Source organism: Meriones unguiculatus, chromosome 2 (assembly GCF_030254825.1).
Source record: "Meriones unguiculatus strain TT.TT164.6M chromosome 2, Bangor_MerUng_6.1, whole genome shotgun sequence".
NCBI classification, from domain to species: domain Eukaryota; kingdom Metazoa; phylum Chordata; class Mammalia; order Rodentia; family Muridae; genus Meriones; species Meriones unguiculatus.
In genome coordinates, this window is record NC_083350.1 from 127,807,377 (window position 1) to 127,825,536 (window position 18,160).

Here is an 18,160-nt window from a genome sequence, read left to right on the forward strand (position 1 = left end):
CACCACGCACAGACACCTGTATGTGCAGCCCCACCACCCCAAAAATCACAACAATTAGTATTTAAAGAGAGATTCACCACTGAAGTAACTTATGTACAAATGACCAAGGACCTAACAAAAACTAATGTGACAGACATGAGACACTGTGCTTCAGAGTTGGAAGACTGAGCACTAGTAGTGGGTTCTTCTCAAACAGTCCATCAGCATAATTACAACCCCAAATGGAACACGCTGATATTTTAAAGACAGAGACTGGCAAACTGATTAAAAAGAACAATACAAGACCTAAAAGAAACAATGTACTCTCAAAAAAAAAAAAAAAGTCAGGATATACAACTTACTGTACATCATAGAACCAAAAAAAAGGCACACCTCACTCTCTAGTTGAGAACGCCTGTAAATATGTATCACTGACATCTGGGGTACTAGAAGTGGTTCTGGCAAACAATAGAAATGGCCAGGGATGCTGCTACAGAAAAGCTCCCCCACTCGATGTAGACTGATCTGGTCTTAAAAGTTAGCAGAACCAGGGTGGAAAAGCCCTAAACAAGAACAATATAGCAGCACAATACTGACAAACGAGCAAAACACACACTTTATACTTGACTAATTTTTTTTTTCTTCAAAGATGCCAGGTCAATTCTGAATTCAATTCGGAGGGGAAAGGGCAGTCTTGTCAACCCATGGTGCTGCAACAGCTGCCTATCCATATGGGAAGAAGGGAACAACCCCGGCCTTACACTTTCCACAACCTTTGTTCCACACAGATCAGAACTAAACATAAAAACGAAAACTGAAAAAAACTACAAGAAATCCTTGTAAATCAAATTAAATATTCCTTATGACACAAAACAATAACCACAAAATATTTTATAAGTTAAATCAAAGAAAAAGAATAAAAATTAGCAACCAAAGGACATCAAATTAGAAGATGTTTACAAAATGAGTGTCAATAGATTGATATAAATATATACTCTAAAAACTCTACAACTTGATAATACACATAAGCCCAATTCTAAAAGTTGGAAAAGTCCATAACCAAACAATCACAGGGCCTACATGGGTCTGCAGCACTAGGTCTTCTGCGTAAATAATATAGCTTTCAGTTTTGTACTTTTATGGGACTCCTAAGGGTGATTCTTCTGCCTTTTCTTGAAGCACTTTTATTTTTAGGTTGGTTTGTCATGTCCAACTTTGATGTGATGGTTTTCATTTATTCTTACTATATTTTGTTAAATAAAGTATAAAAACCAGTATCAGCAATGAAAGAATCCTCCTTTACTCATTTGAGAACTGGAACTACATACACAGTAGTAAGAAATCACTAACAAATGATACTAAAATGGCCACAAAGCTGAACACAAGAGGTGTGTTATCAGAGGCTAACATTTGGTCTCATTGCGAACATACTAAAGAAGCAGTCTGCAGATGTAAAGAGTGAACAGTTCTTGTACTGCTGGCCAGAACATGTGAACTCATTTATGACCACCACTGCTTTATGCCATTCGCATCTCCTTCTCTACCTTGTTTCCTACGGACCAAGGAAGTTTTGCTTCCTTCTGTAAATAAGGCTCCATTCTGAGCCTTCTTTTTTTCATTTTCTTCTTGCAGAGTCTAAAATACCCCAAAGCTTTACCTTCCAAAGAATGATTCTACCTGAACATCATCTACACAGGTGATTTTTTTTTGTTACCACTTAACATTTCTTTCATAAATATATCAAAACAAAACCAATGACCCCCTACTTTCCACTATACAAATTCATCTTCATACAGTCTAAATTTCAAAACAGTCTCCAGATAGCCAATCCCATAGAGAAAACTGAGAAGGCTGAAGCTTAAACTTTAGCTCAACCAGTTACCCATTTAGAAAAGTTATCCATTTAGAAAGTGGATTCCACACTTTAAACCCATTAAGGTCTGATTTTAACACTGAAATTCTTTTTTCTTAAAGATTTCATTATTTTCATATGGGTGTTTTGCCTACATGTATGTACATACACTATGGAGGTCAGAAGAGTGTCAGATCCCCTGGAACTGGCGTTAGAGAAGGCTGTGTGCTACCGTGTGGGTGGTAGGAATCAAACCTGGGACTGTTGAAAAAGGAGCCAGTGTTCTTAATGATTAAACAATCTCTCCAGCAACTTCCAACACTTAAATTTCTATTCTTGCAAAATGTTCTGCCTTGTGAAAAATAGTAAAAAACAAACATTTTTATAGAAAAAGGAAAAATAGCTCATAAATATAAATATTATACCTAAACCCCAAGTGGAACCTGGAATGGCTGAAACAGATACAACTAAGCACGAGGTAGGATTCACTTGCCCTCCCACCATCACTCCATGCCCCATCTGGCTGACAGGATCCAGCTTGCACATTAACACCATCATTTCTCAAGTCTGGAAACAGAATTGTAACCTTATGTCCTAGAGTACTCAGAAGGTCACAACTGGTACAGTCCCTGCTCCATTTCCTCCTAGGGATTCTGTCCCTCATAGAGTGTAATAAACAAGTACCTGCTTCCAGACTATAAAATTTATATAAAACCTGGGTTTTATATAACGAGCTACTCATCCTGCTATCTCACTGAATTATCATTTCTTTTTTTCTAATTGTTTTCCCAGGGCATTCAGACTCTCCCCTCTTGGTCTCCTTCAAAATCAAGCACAGGCTTATTTCAACTCTAAGTGTTCGTTATATTAGCTGGTTTTACAGAAGAACCTATCAGGTATGAGGGTCATCTGGCTGTCACCTCACTTGACTGCTGGGGTTGATTTGGCTGATCTGGCTGGGGGTGTCCCCTTCCTTCTTCCTTGATCACTGTTCCAGAGGTGTTCCTTCCTAAGCTGCTGCATCCCCAATAGAAGAGGACAACCTTCTCCAAATAGAGGAGTACTGTTTTCAGTCAAGAGTATAAGAGTAGCTGTGCTCCCTTACTAGAACCGCTAAACAGGAAGAATCTATCAATTCCTATATTCGTAAATATTGTACTAAAACAGATGGCAAATTCTGTCAAGAGGAAATAAAGAATCTTTTTGATTGATACACTTTAGTGACTGTAAGTATGATGCTGGTTGCTAGAAGTGCATTCATTGTGTAATTCTACTAAGTAGCCTAAATCTTTTTGTTTTTAATCACAAAAATCAATTCACCATCACCCCCAACTCCACCTCTTCAGGGTTTCTCTGTATAGCCCTGGCTGTACTGGAACTCGCTCTGTAGCCACACTGGCCTCGAACTCAGAGACAAGACTACCTTCCAAGTACTGAGATTAAAGGCATTTGCCACCACTGCCTGGCCCTAGTGTGGAATTCTAACAATGTCATCACAATTAATAAGATATATTTTTCCTCTGACCAACTAACCCAGAAGCATAGCTGTGTAAGCATACAGTATTTACACCACTTATCCTTACGTTCTTAGAGTAAGCTCTGTTTGGTATAGTTGTGCTACTATTAATGCTGCTCTTAATACGGAAACATGTTTTAGTTCAATATTTATGTCGGTCTACTCTCTGGCTTGTCTTTTTAGTGTTATTTTGAGTCAGAATGTATTATCAGTAATTAGAATAACTGGCTCAAGTGTGGCATGTTTTTAGATTTATTCTGTGTTCTAGAGTGGTACTAGAACTATCTGTATTACAACTATCCACTCTTTCAGGTTTCAAAGGGATTTGTGGAAGATTTTTCAGCCTTTTATTTTGGGTGGCAATTAAGTTCTTTGACAATTTTTCTGTTTCTTCATAAACTGTTAGGTCATTTACGTATAGACCATTTTTTTTCCTCCAAGAGTCAACTATTATTTAGTCAGAACCATGACTTTTATCCTTGCAATGATGGCTAATCTTGTGAACTTGACAGAACAAAGAAAGAACTTCATCTGAAGAAGTGCCTTCATCAGACTGGCGGGGGTTAACAGTCAACTGATATGAGGACCCAGCCCACAGCCAGCAGTATCATTCCGAGGCAGACTGGCCAGGGCTGAAGAAGAAAGCAGCCGAGTGTGACCCTGAGAGAAAGCAGAGTAGCTTTTGTCTATAGCTTCTGCTTCAAGCTCCTGCCTTGGCTTTGCTCCATGGACTGCAACCTAGAAGATGAAATAAAATCCTTCCCAAGTTGCCTTTACCAAGTGATTTATCACTGCAACAGAAAAGCTAACTGGAATAGACATACCTGCTTGTATCCAAAGTCCTTTATGAATATAACATAAATGTTTCTTCCCCATTTTTTACAGTGTTAGGGAGTAACTAATGACTCACATGTGCTAAGCAAGAACTCTACCGACAAGCTGCCTTTTCAGCTCCTTAATTGTAAATGCAAACACAAGAGATCATCAAAAGATCAAAAGAATTACCAGATATGGTGGCACACATTGAGGCCAGCCTGGTCTACAAAGCAAGTTCTAGGACAGCCAGAGCCACAGAGAAAACTATCTCAAAAAACCAAAAGATCAAAAGATTCAGCTTCCTATACTCATCATTTGCATGTTCTATACCACTTTAAATGTATTCCCATTATATATATGTAGAGGAGTGCAGGTGTGAAATTTATTTAGAGGACAATTGTGGGAGTTGGTTCTTTCCTTCTATTTTACGTTTGGTGCTTGGTGGCAAGTACTTTACCTGCTGAGCCATCTCGCCAACCATACAGCACTGTAGAGACATGATTTATTTTAAACTTGTAAAGGTCTCAGGATTAAATACATCTGCACCACAATTCTAGAAATTCTTATGTCAACCAATGATTTCTCACCTTTTACAGGCTTTTCTTATATACAAAAACCAATTTGAAAGTTTTATACAAATCCAATAAGGTAGTAATGGAACAGTGCTTTAAATCGATACTGATGATACAATGACATAGAATTCCACAAATCAAGTATTAGATTTATAATTTGCTTTCTAAATTAGTTTCTAAAATTTCACACCCACAAATTGAACTGACTCATTTACTTGTCTATTTTTTGTTTGCAGTACTGGGGAAGAAGCTAAGATGTCACACATGTTAAGCAAGCCCGCACCCTCTGAGCCATTCTTCCTGCTCAAGTCTACTTTCTTATTTTGAGACAAGGTCTTACTAAGCTGTCCAGGAAGGCCTTGGGTCTAGCAAGCCCCTTGTTTTAGTCTTCTGAGTAGCTGGATTACATGCATGGCTGAAACTGGTTCAAAAAGAATTTATCAAGAACTCAAAGTCCATACTCTAAGAATAATAAATACAACTGCCAAGATTCTAACTAGTAAAAAGTGCTCATTAGTGCACACTGAAAGATAACAATTCCTGCCATTTCAAGCAGGCTCTTCAGCATCAAAGTATCACTCTGGTTTTAACTACTCTTTCTCCTTCCTTTCTTTCTCATACCCAACCACTTTGAGAAAGGCGCTTCCTAACCCCTTGCTGGACTTGAAAGTGTGATCCTTCTGACTTTTTTTTTCCAATTTCCTTTATTTTATTTTATGATCCTTCTGAGTTTATTGCTATCATTTTTTTAAGATTTAAGTGTTGTTGAAGCTCTGGTTTTAAATTTCACCTCAACTAGAACAGGACTTTTAAACACAGACAAAAATAAATAAAAAGCGAGGCAGGCAACAGTCACACATGTTAAATATTCACTGTTTCTTGATTTCTCTACACATACTTCCAAATAACCTCATGAAAGGCTACACTAGATTCTGCAATGAAAGTATCCTGTATTATTCACATGTAATCACTCACATTTACTAACAACCTAAAATTCCAAAGAGAAACTTTTTAGAAAAGACAGCATCAGACTTAAAACATCGGTTTTTAAAGCGTGCGCAAACAACACAACTTACCATTTGACAGCTAAGTTCTGTACTTCACCATTTTTATCTTCTAGCAACTTCAAGATCATTTTCACTACTTTCCTTTCACTGTCATCATCCAACTTGATGGAATCTTTCTGTAGTTCTGTCATCAAATCATTTGTAGCCATAAACCTATTAAAATTTAAAAACTTGTTAATCAAAAGAATTTAAAGCATCAAAATGATTTTTCAAATTTAGTGGTTTCATTTTGCAAAAGGAACATAGCACAGCATATTATAAAAACTCAAATACTTAAGTTACCATAAATTTAAATTTTCTTTGTAGAAAAGGGTAACAGAATATATTTTTAAAATTAATGTTTTCAGATAAGAACTTAAATATTTATACTTGTATGTGTATGAATGGTTTTCCTGCACGCATGTATGCATACCACACGTGTGCCTGTTAGATCCCCTAGAACTGGGGTTACAAATAGTGTGTAAGCCATGTGGTACAGGGAATTGAACTGATACCCTTTGCAAGAGCAGCACATGTTCTCGACCTCTGATATACCTCTTCAGCTCCTCAGATAGGCACTTTTAAGATTCTAATATGCTCTTATACCAGGTACTAACCAAAATTATACCAGATAAATCTTGATTTCAAATTTACTAACAAGACTTAAGTGAATATTCATCCATTCTCATTAATTGTACTACTACTTTTTGCCAGGGGTAAAAGGGGGCTCCACTTTTATTTACAATAACCTTAACCACAAATATATAAAAATACATTCTTTACATATGACAAGTGCTGAACTGGGGGAATACATACTACAAATTACTGAATTTTATATACAAATTACTAGTTATTAAAGTATATTATCAAAATGGTGAAGAAGTTATTCTAGAAAGTTGCTCCACCTGACATATGCCTCCTTCCCCTTGAGACCAAGGGCAGGGGCTTGAGAGATGACTCAGCTGTTAAGAATACTTGTTGCTCTTCTACAGGACCTGAGTTTAATTCCTGCAGCCTACATGACAGCTCACAAATTTCTTTAACTCCAGTCCCGGAGGATCTGACACCCTTTTCTAACTTCTATGGGTACCAGGCATGTATACACTATACAGGTACATGTAGGAAAACAGTCATACACAGAAAAAATACAAAAACTTTATAAAAAAAAAAAAAAAACACCAAACAGAGAAAAAAAAAACAATATTCTATCATTTCATCTCAGATTTAATAAAAGTGTATTATTTAAAACGAATGTCTCTATTATAGGGTAATCACATTTAAATAAAACTCTAAGAATTGTTTAAAGCAAAATGAAATGGTTCCCCTAATTCCTGGCTCTCAACCATGAAAATAGTCCAACCGAATTAACAGTTACTTAATGTCCTTTTTCTTTTATTTGAACAAGACCCACTTGAGAAGAAAAAACTTTTTTTCTCACGAAAATGCCAAAAACTCCATTTAAAGTGAAAAACACAACTATAATAGCAATAAATAGTGATAACCTGGCAATGTGTGCAATAAGCTATGTGGTGACAGCAGCAAGGCAATTTAGTAAGTAACTAATATAAAGTATTTTAAGGACAATTTCCATAATTAGAAATAAATATTCATTTAATAACAATGTCAGTTTTAAACTACATGAAAGCACATAATTCAATTTTTATCAAGTTCCATAAAACTGTTAAAAACATGTTCACACTGAGGCAACAAAACAACAAAACAATATTAAAAACAGCAAAACAATGTTAAAGTTCTGATTAATATTTGGAAGTGGGAAAATCTACATAACACATTAATGTAGACATATCGATGTCTGAGTCACTGTTCTACTGTTGTGAAGAGACACCATGCCCATGGCAACTCTTACAAGAAAAAAGCATTTGCTTACAGTTTCAGCGTGTGAGTCCATTATTTTGGAGGAAGCATGGCGGCAAGCACACAAGCAAGCACTAGAGCAGCAACTGAGAGTTTTATATCTTGACCCGCCAGCAGAGAGAAAGAGAGATTGGACCTGGCATGGGCTCTTGAAACTTCAAAGTACCCAGGGTGACACACTTGCTCCAACAGGAGAACACCTCCTAATCTTTATGATCCTCTCAAACAGTTCTACTCCCTGGTGACCAAGCATTCAAACATGAGCCTATAGGGGCCAACCTTATTCAAACCACCAAACAAAGCCTTGAGAACATTTTACCGTGCTTTCCTTAAATACAGTAAATGCTTAATAGTAGTTTACAAGCCCCCTTGGGATTTATGTAATGCCAAGTGTCCAGTTCAGCAACAATAATCATCAATTTAAGTTATAAAAAAGTGGGCAATCCCAAATAATGGTTCTGATGGGTTCTCTTGGATAAAAGAATGGATACACTTTTACTCCTTAGTCACTGTCTATTAAGCTAGACAGCCATACTATATGCAAGCAAAGGGTCAATCAGCCTCTGCTCTGCATAGAAATGTTCTCAGAGGGGAATTTTCAGTCAGTCAGAGCAGGCTAAAAATCTAACTTGGAAAAGACTCCTCAGCAAACTCTACCACTCCAGGTGCTAAGGCAGAGATGATGCACACACTCTGTCTGCTTTTCTCTTTGCTCTAACAAGACAGATATAATAAATCTCATTCTTAAAATCTTTTTCAAGAATTTTTATGTTTCATCTAAAGTTTCAAATATATTCATCTTACTTAAAATAAAGAGCACCCTGGAATAGTAATGACCACCTGTAATTCCAGTACTTGGGAGGTGAGAGCAGAAGGACCAGGGTCATGGTCGTAAGTATGTTGATGGCTGGACAAAGCTACCTGAGCTTCTGTCTTCACAAAACAAGACTAATATCCTAATATTCACATCCAACAACAGATCTGCTAGCGTAGATGTGAGCTCTCAGAACTCCAAAGGGAGTTTCCTAAGGAAATTTTCCTGGGTCTTCTATCTGTCCCTTTTGGTAAGGCTGGTGGAAGGAACAGCAGAACACCTCTCAGGATAAAGGACTGCCTAGCTGTTTAGGTTGCTCAGTGTCTCTGGAGCACAGAAAGCAAGTGGAGGGAAATTTAATCAGAGATAATGGAAACGAAGGCCAATGCTGGAAATGGTCCCAGGTATTCAGTAATCATGTACTGAGAAATCAACATACCAGGCATTCTACACACTAAGCTTACACAGGCCTAGCCAAATCAGATGCAAGGCCCTGTTGTTTTAGAATTTACATTACAATCCAGTTAGGGGACTATTACCATGAAGCTTCACATATGATAAATAAGCCCTTGAACAATTATGAACTGAGATAATACTACAAAGCAAAGCAATGTATCATCAATAAAACTGCAGATGTAGAGATGGTCAAGTGGTTAACACTGCTTAGTCATATGGACCAGTTTGGATTCCTAGCACTCATATTGGGAGGCTGGCTGTTAACTCCAAGGGATCTAATTTTGTATTTTGGCCACTACAGGATAAGCCAACCCCCAGACACACCCTACAACACATCCACTCACACAGAAAAAATATGTATACACACACACAAATAAAATAAAAATTTGAAAGAAATTACAATGTCCTGATAAAATGCCCAGCAAACAGGAACAGGAGCTCCATCCACATCAAGGAAAACTGATATGGATACAGAATTATTATGGAAAGGGGATAAACTGATGCCAGGTAAGCAAGGGACAAAAATTAAAGAGATCTGTATAACACACCAGGATTCAATGAGACGCTACCAAAAGGCACATGGGACAGGTTGGGGAAGTCAGATGACTAGAATTGTCTTCCAGAATAACCATTACAACAAACTTTGGAAAGAGCCAATATTCAGTCAGATGGACTAGAGATAGGTTAGAACAGCTACTGCAGCATAAAGAAAGACCACGGACACTAAATGAATGGCTGACAGAAATGGCGGGAGGGGGGATAAACATACCCAATTCTTATTACTAAAGGCTTATATCTGTGAATTAATTTGTTAAAAAATTATTAGTAAGCCCTACACAAATACTTTGTATAACCACTTGCAGATAGCTGCAAAGTGATGACAAATTTGAGTCACCTATCACAAACTCTTCACTGCAGTGGAGCTCACAAACAACAAACCCTCTTCCCAGGTTATTTAGAGCTTTGTGATTCACATTTACACATTCTGGTGATGGCTTTACTGTTTAATATGCCCTCCATGCATAACTGAAAATACTGTCTAGCATTTCTAAATACAAAAGGCTGTGGTGTGCCTTCTGGAAAAGAGCATGTTTAAAACTTCTTTAAGGCATGTGTTAAAAATACTATTGACTGTGAATTCAATGTTTCATTAACTACATTAAATAAAGTGTTCTTAAATGTAAGTAGACATGAAGCAAAATTATTAACATATCAACTAATGTAAATGCAGGAACCAGGGAATCTTCCAGAACATGTCATACAGACAGTAAGAGCAAACTCCTTGTACTTGAATTTAAGAGGTAAAATTAATTGATTACATGCAGGGATAGACAGTAAAGGAGGATGCGCTACCATAAAGAAGTAAGAGACTTGAATTTGAGAGCAGCTGATTCTGCATGCATCCCCGATGTCAGGCTGGGTCTATTATTTATTACAGTGGGGAAGAAGAAAAGCTGTGGGCATCTCAGTGAAAGGCTGAGTCTTACTGTCCCTGCACAGCCATGGTTAACATCAGATGGCATAAACACACATTTTACACCAGACAGAGCAGCAACTCTGGCTTAACTCAATTGATTGGATAGGCCTCTAATTTTAAGCAACAGCAGTGAAAAATATGAAGACATGAATACCACAAATTAATGTCCTATAGCCCAACTTTGCCACTAGCCAGAAGTAGGGAAAACAAAGCAAAACAAAAACCGTAGTCCATGCCATAAAGAGGCCCAACCTAAACCTTGGTTACTACAAACTGACCTGATGCTCACACCTAAAGCATACTGTTTCCTTAGACACTCTCAAAGAACATACAGTGCAGGTAAGGTTATAATAATAAGAACTATGGTATAGCCATCTTGATAAGGAAGTGGACACTTCCTAGCAATTCAGCTTTCCTCTGTTTAGGTATGTTCTCCCCACAAGATTTATTGAGATGCAATCATGAAACTGTCCTCACTGACAACATTCAACTTAAAGCAAAACTGCTTCCTCATGACCTTCCAAACATTCCTCAAACAAACAGGTTCCTTCGGCAACCTCTTAATGAGAAACCCCACAGCCTTACAGATAGTAAACGACATCAGGGATGCCATAAGAAAAATTCAAGTGTGCTAACAGTGCTTAAATATAAAGCAGAAGAGCAAAGAAAACATATATTAAACCCATTACAGGGGAAAACAGTTGGGATTTCAGGGTGAGGGGCTTTAATAAGCTCAGATACCAGGTAGGAAGTTTGGAGAATTTCTTGTAGTCAATCAGAAATAAAAAGAACCAGCTATGATTTTATGGAAAAATTCTATTGGACAGAGTGAATAAAACTTGAAAGGGGACTAAGACCAAGAGACTAATTTAAGAACTATTTCCCAAAGGAGTAAAGGAAGACCGGAGAAGAGCTGCATGCATGTGCTGTTCTACTTGCAGTTTCCAGCAAACATTAATTTAACAAGCCACAATGAGGATAAAGAAGCTTTAATATGGGAGTGAGGAAGATAAAAAACAGTCGGGGTTAACTTCCAGCCTACTATCAACTGAACATAATCTGCAGGCAATACAAAATACTTATGAGGTCAACAGTGTGGGGGGGGTACGCGAGCGCACGCATCAGCATGAAGAACTCATGTTGAACTCTTCAAACAGTGATTTACTAGATAGTAAAAATCTGGAACCTACATACCTGACTTACTCTATTGCTAAAAGCTTTTTGAGGGAAGAGTTTATTCATTCCTGGTAAATTCAGCACAGAGAAGTAGAAAGGATGTTAGAAAGGGACACGAGTTATACAATAATTAGTTTTCACACACACACACTAATACATAAGCACAACTTTACTCTTAACTTAGAGCAGACATCTAGGTGTCTAGGGCAGAATGTATCATCCGCAATCAATTATCTTTCAAAGATTTTACACATAACACCTTTTTCTCATGCATTTACTACAGAGCTATGAACGAACCTGGAATAAATATTCTGTCTACACAAGCAAAACTAAGTTTTGCTAATCTTCTAAGTTCCCTGTACGACATTCTTTTCTCTCCTTTTCAGTACTGAACTCAAATCATGGCTGATCCCTCTGCACAAATCAAGATATAGGTAAATCAAGTTAAGCTGTAGCCATCATCAGCCTTAAAGTACTTAAAAAGTGTCCAAGTGACCTTTTAGTCTGCAATCTATTCTTTTTAGACCTGTTCTTCAAGAGAAGGCAATCAAGAAGGTGATACTTCTATTTTTTTTATGTTAATGTGAAAACTTACACTTTCAGCTATACAATAAACTCTCCTAATTCCCTTCTCACTACTGAGAGCCTATGATTTCTTTACAGGCCTAGATTCTTTTTTACTAACCTTAAAGTTTCCAAAGAGAAGCATCTTTTAATATTCCAAAGAACCAAACAAACTTTGTAACAAATTACTATCAACATCATAAATTATCTTAAGATTGCATTAAGCATCATGAACTTGGTTTTACAATGGTTTCTTGAAGAGATTTTTCAAAATTCTTCCATGCTTTTTCCTTCCTTTTAAGCTTGAACTAAAATACAATTCAAGTATTTCAAGTTCTCCTAGAAGCTGGCTGTCCAGTGAACTAAATAAGTATCCAAGAAATATGAGGTCCCTGGGCTGAAGAGATGGCTCAGCACTTGTTGCTCTTGGAGAGGATCTGGGCTCAGTCCTCAGCACCTACACAGTGATTCACAAACATTCATAACTCTAGGTCTGGGGGACCCAATGCCTTCTACTGCCTCTAAGGCTACAGGCACTCATGGTATAAATATATCATGTGGGCAAAACATTCATACATACAACATAAAATAACCTAAACAACAAGAACCACCAGGCCCTTCCTCCTAAGGACTCCCTTGAGTCAATGACTATTCAGCTATAGCACAAAATCATCTTCTTCCTTTTCCCCTACTCATGTTTTACATCATGTGTTTTCATACTTTTCTCTACCATGAATTTTACTACTAAAACCTCTCCACAGACATAAGTCTCTTTGCTTTAATCTTTTCTGTCACTTACTGCCAGACATCTACATACTGCCAAGCTTTTTTAACTCTATAGTAAGGTTTGAACCATTCACCAAGCAGATATTAGGGAAAAGCAGGAGAGGCCAAACTTCTCAGATATCTGCTAAAGGAATAAACTGTCTTCCAAAACAAAACATTCCATCAAAGTGATTTTAGAAGCAACTGAAAATTAAGACCTGACTCAGAATGTCCCTAAGTCAAAATCCTGAGAAGCAGCACAGAACAGTCAGCAGGTACTCATGCGCAGCGAAACTCTAACGCCACTACCTGACTTCCGGTAAATCCTTAACCCAACTCATAATTGAGGTTGTTATTATCCACTTTACCAGAGATAAGGACAAATAAAATCAGGTGGATAAAGAGCATAAAAGCCATAAATATTATTACGTATAAAAATAAAGAACATTTTCTTTACCTCTTGGTTCTCTGAAGTAGTCTAATTCATTTATGGTAAGGTTTTTGAAAATAAGGCACCAGAACTCAATTTCTAACAGTATTCATAAATGGAGTATTCAGTGTTCATCTATACTAAAGCTTTCTCTTTGTCATCTACATAATCAGCTAACTGCTAATTGCATCAGTTCATCTGTACTCTTTAGTTGTTAAACACACCCCTGAAGACCTACTGACCTCAGTAACTAGTTTATATTGATATAAAGGTTTTCTAGGGGGAGGGCGTCTGAGTGCACTTTGTTGGGGGGGCAGTAAGTGATGAGAGCTGCTCTAAGGCACACTGACAATGAATGCTGGTTTTTCTTCTACAGGCTTACTTGAATTAGCATTCATTATCTTAAAAATAATCTTTCCAGCTGGGCATGGTGGCACACACTTTTAGTCCCAGGCTCAGGGAGACAGGTGCAGGAGAATCTCTGAGAGTTTGAGGACAGCCTAATATACCACGTCCAGGACAGCAAAAGGCTGTCTCAAAAAACAAAAAAAGCAAACAATTCTTTCCCCAAGTCAAAGCTAGTAGGTGACAGACACTAGGACACACAAATGCCCTTTCATTTGCTTCAAAGTTGGTATTTCACCACTTTATGCTTCATTTATTCACACCAGTACCCACCTTAGAAACACTAAAATTAAAGAAATGATACTCTTCAATAAAATGAGCCTACAATTTAAATTCCACAAAAAGATCTTTTAATTCCTGAGCATTTAAAATCCTTTTATGCTCACTGTTTACCTTGCCTGGCTCAGTAAACTGCACTGTTACCTAGAGACCTACCCTCAAGATTTGTAACTAAACATAACACAAACCTCTTGTAAGTGAAAAACGTTATCTCAAGTTAAATAGATTTTCCAAGACCTCACAATTTAAAGCAAAGAATCCCAAGGACTAGGACACAGAACTAGAAACTAGGCCTAACCCCCTGTATTTCAACATGAGAATGTAGTACTTTCTTCCTACTGGAAACATTGTGTTCTTTCCTTACAAGCAAGCCCAAGCTTTTGACATTGTGAGGGGCCATTGTCACTTACAAAATTCATCCAAGAGAACTGCACAACAGTTACTATAAAACCGCAAACCTGGAAAAAAATAGCTTCAGCTCACAAGTGTGTTGGGCCATACAAACAGCCACTGGAGCCAAGGGTGCCCCTGTACAGCGCTTTATGCACGTGAGACCTCACATAATGCGACTCCGCCTGCCTCCAAACCTTCTGGCAATATTTAAAATTATCTAGCCACAAATCTTGGTATTTATATCAAAATAACTAAACTTCTAATAAGAACATGGCATCATTTTAAAAAATTATGTGTCTATGTAATAAAAATACAGAAAAAGACTTGGGCTCAATGTGATATTTTAATTAATCTTCAAAAATGTTTAATATCTAATATAGAGCACTACGTCCCAAAGATTTGTTAAGCAGATGACTAAAATGTAGTAAAAGTCCTTAAAAGAGTTAGTAAAAAATGTGATAGTGTTAAAAGAAGTTACTGTTACTAAACCCAACTTTCACAAATTCTGGACTGTGGCAACAGCTTTGTCAGTATTTTGGTTCACCCCACCCTGACAGAAAATCACTGTAGTCTGGCATCAAAGCATCCTTATTTCTTTCATAGCAGTTTTAAAAACAAGAAAAACCCAGGTATAGACACATTCTTTTACAGGAAATTACTTCGATCAATATTTGCTTATTCATTATCACCACATGAAATGACTGTAGTCTTTCAAAACATAATCACCCCTGAGTCTGTAATTAACAGAAATGTACAATCCTAGCCAATGTGCTGCCTTCAAGCAAAGGTCAAATGAACCAGAGGGAGACTCAGCAATTCTCCAGGAAGAGCCCGCAGGACTTGTGAGGAGGAATAACACCCACACCTCAGACGAAAGAGCTGCTTCATTCACCTCATCCTTAACAGTCTACGAAGGACCCGTCAAGCTTCGCTTTGGGTCCTAAAGCCAAACAAGACTAAAAGTTCAAAAATGCTCCAAACAAACATGTCACTCTCTCTTTTCCCACACCACAACACTGAAATCTTCGGGACAAACTTTTTAAATGAAAATTTAAGACTTAGAAGATCCCTACGTACAAAAGAAATAATAATAATAAAAAAAAAGTCATTGGTGTTTTTGAATAACAGAAGCTACCTGTATTTCACACCACTTTAATGACGTTATCTAGGCATTATTTTCCCCAGGGTTCTCCTTTTATAAATTGGAAAAATGCTTCAGATAGGATTTGGGCAACTCTTCAGGTGTTAACACAGTTTGCACAGCAAAACCCAAACTCCTAGACTAGTTTTAAGCAAAGACTATTTGCCTAAATGCAGCACACAAAACTGCATCTCCCAAAGAATCACGGAGCAAAACTCAAGTATCAAAGAAATAGCATTTTTCTTTTTCTGACAAGAGGCTTATTTATTTGTGAAGGAATAGGAGTCAAGAAGGATGGAACAATCAGTGTCGCATGGAAAAACAAAAAAACAAATCACAGACGAAGCTAATCTGTGAAAGAATATAACACCTTCAATATGCACGGGAAGAAGTCCAGGTCTCCCAGAACAAAACTGTATGATGGAGCTGCCCGGCTCACCAGCTCCTCTTTTCAAGAAGATTCATTTGCTTGGCAAAAGGCTCGGCAATCCAGCCCTCTGGCCATGATTTTGCTATAGGAATATGAGACTGAAAACCCAAAATCCTGCCAGGGTTTCACCTGACCTGAGAAAGTGACAGTGATGCTGGCGGGAAAACCCAGCAGGCCAAGTTTCCCCGACCCAGGCTCCCCCCTCCCCCTTCTTGCCACCTTCACGAACAAGAATTATCCAAAGAAAAAGTATATAACCCAATCAGCGGAGGCCTCAGAAAAGTTGATCGTTGCACCCATTCCCATCCGCGGGAAAGCAGGCGGCGGCGGCGGCGGCGGCGGCGGCTGCGTGGCTGCTGAGTAGCAGCTTATCCCCAAGTGCCAGGAGGGCCTGGCGCCTCGGGAGGGCCGGGGAGTAGGCCCGGCCGCCCGCCTCTCGGCCTGGAAAACCTCCTTCCCCGCCGAAGCGGGTGCCTACGGCTCTGGGCGCTACCGGGGACGCTAGCATTGTGTCCCTGGGGGTGGACAAAGGATGCGATATCGCTAGGAACGCAGAAGGGACCTGGTGGCTACAGCGGACAACGGCCTAGACCAAAGATGGGGGAGGGGGGTGGCTGGAGACCCGCCGGACCGAGGGGTGGGGCAGGGCCTGCCGCGAGGCCCGGGCGGCGGCCACCCCTCTACATCAGCCTCCCCAAGGTGGGGCTGGGGTCGGATTTCAGTCTCACCTGAAGTCCTTGTCGCTGGATGTCATTTTCTCCAGCAAGTTGGAAATGTGGTACGAAGCGCTCGCCATGTTGCCGGCCTCGATCCCGCCTGCTGGCTCGGTGGCTGCTGGGGCCCGCGGCCGGGGCTCCTCCTCTCGTTGGCGGCGGCGCCCGCTTCCAGGTTCGCAGCGCGACACGGACTGGGGAAGGCGCTTCGGCACGATGTCCGGTTCCCGGCCAGATGGGGTGCGGGGGTGCCTGTCCCGGGCTCAGGGGTCGGGGGAGCGAGAGTGAAGGGGACGGCCTAACGACGGCGCTGCTCGCGGGGCAACGAGCTCATGGGCGGCGGGACGCACGGCTGGGCCTCGCCGGGAAGCCAGACACTTGCGTTCGGGCCGTCTCGCTCCCGCTTACTCCCTCCGCACTCGCTCCCTAGGGCAAGAGGCCAAAGCCCGCCTCCTTCGCTGGGAGGGCGGGGGGGGGGGGGCGGCCGACGCAGGGCGCTGCGGGAGGCGGGGTCGGAGTTCACCGGGGCTGCCCCACGCGCTCTGCGCAGGCGCCGCTCAAAGGGACGATCCTATTGGCTGGCCTCGACGTCCGTCTCCGCGCGGACGGCCTTTCGGGAGCGACGACAACGCCTCGAGGGCCTTTTCTCGCGAGACCTTAAAGCGACGGTTAAAGGACGGGCAGTGAGTGTAGCAGGCCGGCGTAGCTCTGAGAGAGCTGCCGAGCTCCTCCATGGGATATTAAGGAGAAGGATTTATGAGCCCTAAGCCGCCTGAGGCTTGCGGGTGATGGTGATTAGAGCTGACCTGGAGGCCAACAGGAGCGCTGTAAAGTGAGCTTTCTTTCCGGACAGTACGCGTGGCCGAAACTGTCCCCTAACCATGCCGTATGGTTGCCACGTGAAAACCACAAGTCCCACAATTCAGTCGGTGACAGGCCAGGGGCGGGATTGGCTGCTTGAATTTGGGGCGTCCTCATTGGTTTCCGTGGTCGGAGAGAATTCTGGTATTTGCAGGCGGACGACGCGTTTATGCTAAATAAAACCTTCGCATCAGCGTGCTTTGTGTTTCTGTCTTGAGTGTTTATTTCTCAGAAAACATCCCCCCCTTATCCTCATGTTGTGCTGCTATTTCGAACAAGCGCGTTGCATCAGTTCGTGTTTTGGTAGGGGCTCAGTCGATCCTTCTTAGCACTAATCTTTGCCTTGCTAAAAGGCAACAAGGGCCAGGTGACTTGTGTCAGGATCCACTCCATTCATCTAGAGTCAGCTTCCTGCCTCCAGCTAGGTCCTAGAAGGATACCCTGCCAAGACCAAATGTGGAGGTCGTGCACGCCCCTGCTGCCTGAACTCTAGAAGCAGGTTCGGGAGAGGCAGGTGGGTCTCTTGAATACAAAGCAAGTATGGTCCCCAAAGCAATTTCCAAGCAGCCAGGGCTATGAAGTGCAACCCTGCCTCAAAGA

At 40.2% G+C, this 18,160-nt stretch overlaps 1 protein-coding gene across 1 annotated transcript in view; it reads right to left on the reverse strand.

Annotated features, from left to right (window-relative positions):
• Cand1 (cullin associated and neddylation dissociated 1) overlaps positions 1-17,116 on the reverse strand; it is a 38,927-nt gene extending 21,811 nt beyond the window's left edge. Inside the window, exons 1-2 of the mRNA XM_021643628.2 lie at positions 16,715-17,116; positions 5,812-5,955 (exon numbers count right to left, since the gene is read on the reverse strand). Coding sequence (XP_021499303.1) covers positions 5,812-5,955; positions 16,715-16,782 — 212 coding nt within the window. The 5' untranslated portion in view covers positions 16,783-17,116. The remainder of the gene's footprint in view (positions 1-5,811; positions 5,956-16,714) is intronic.
• Between the last annotated feature and the right edge of the window lie 1,044 nt (positions 17,117-18,160).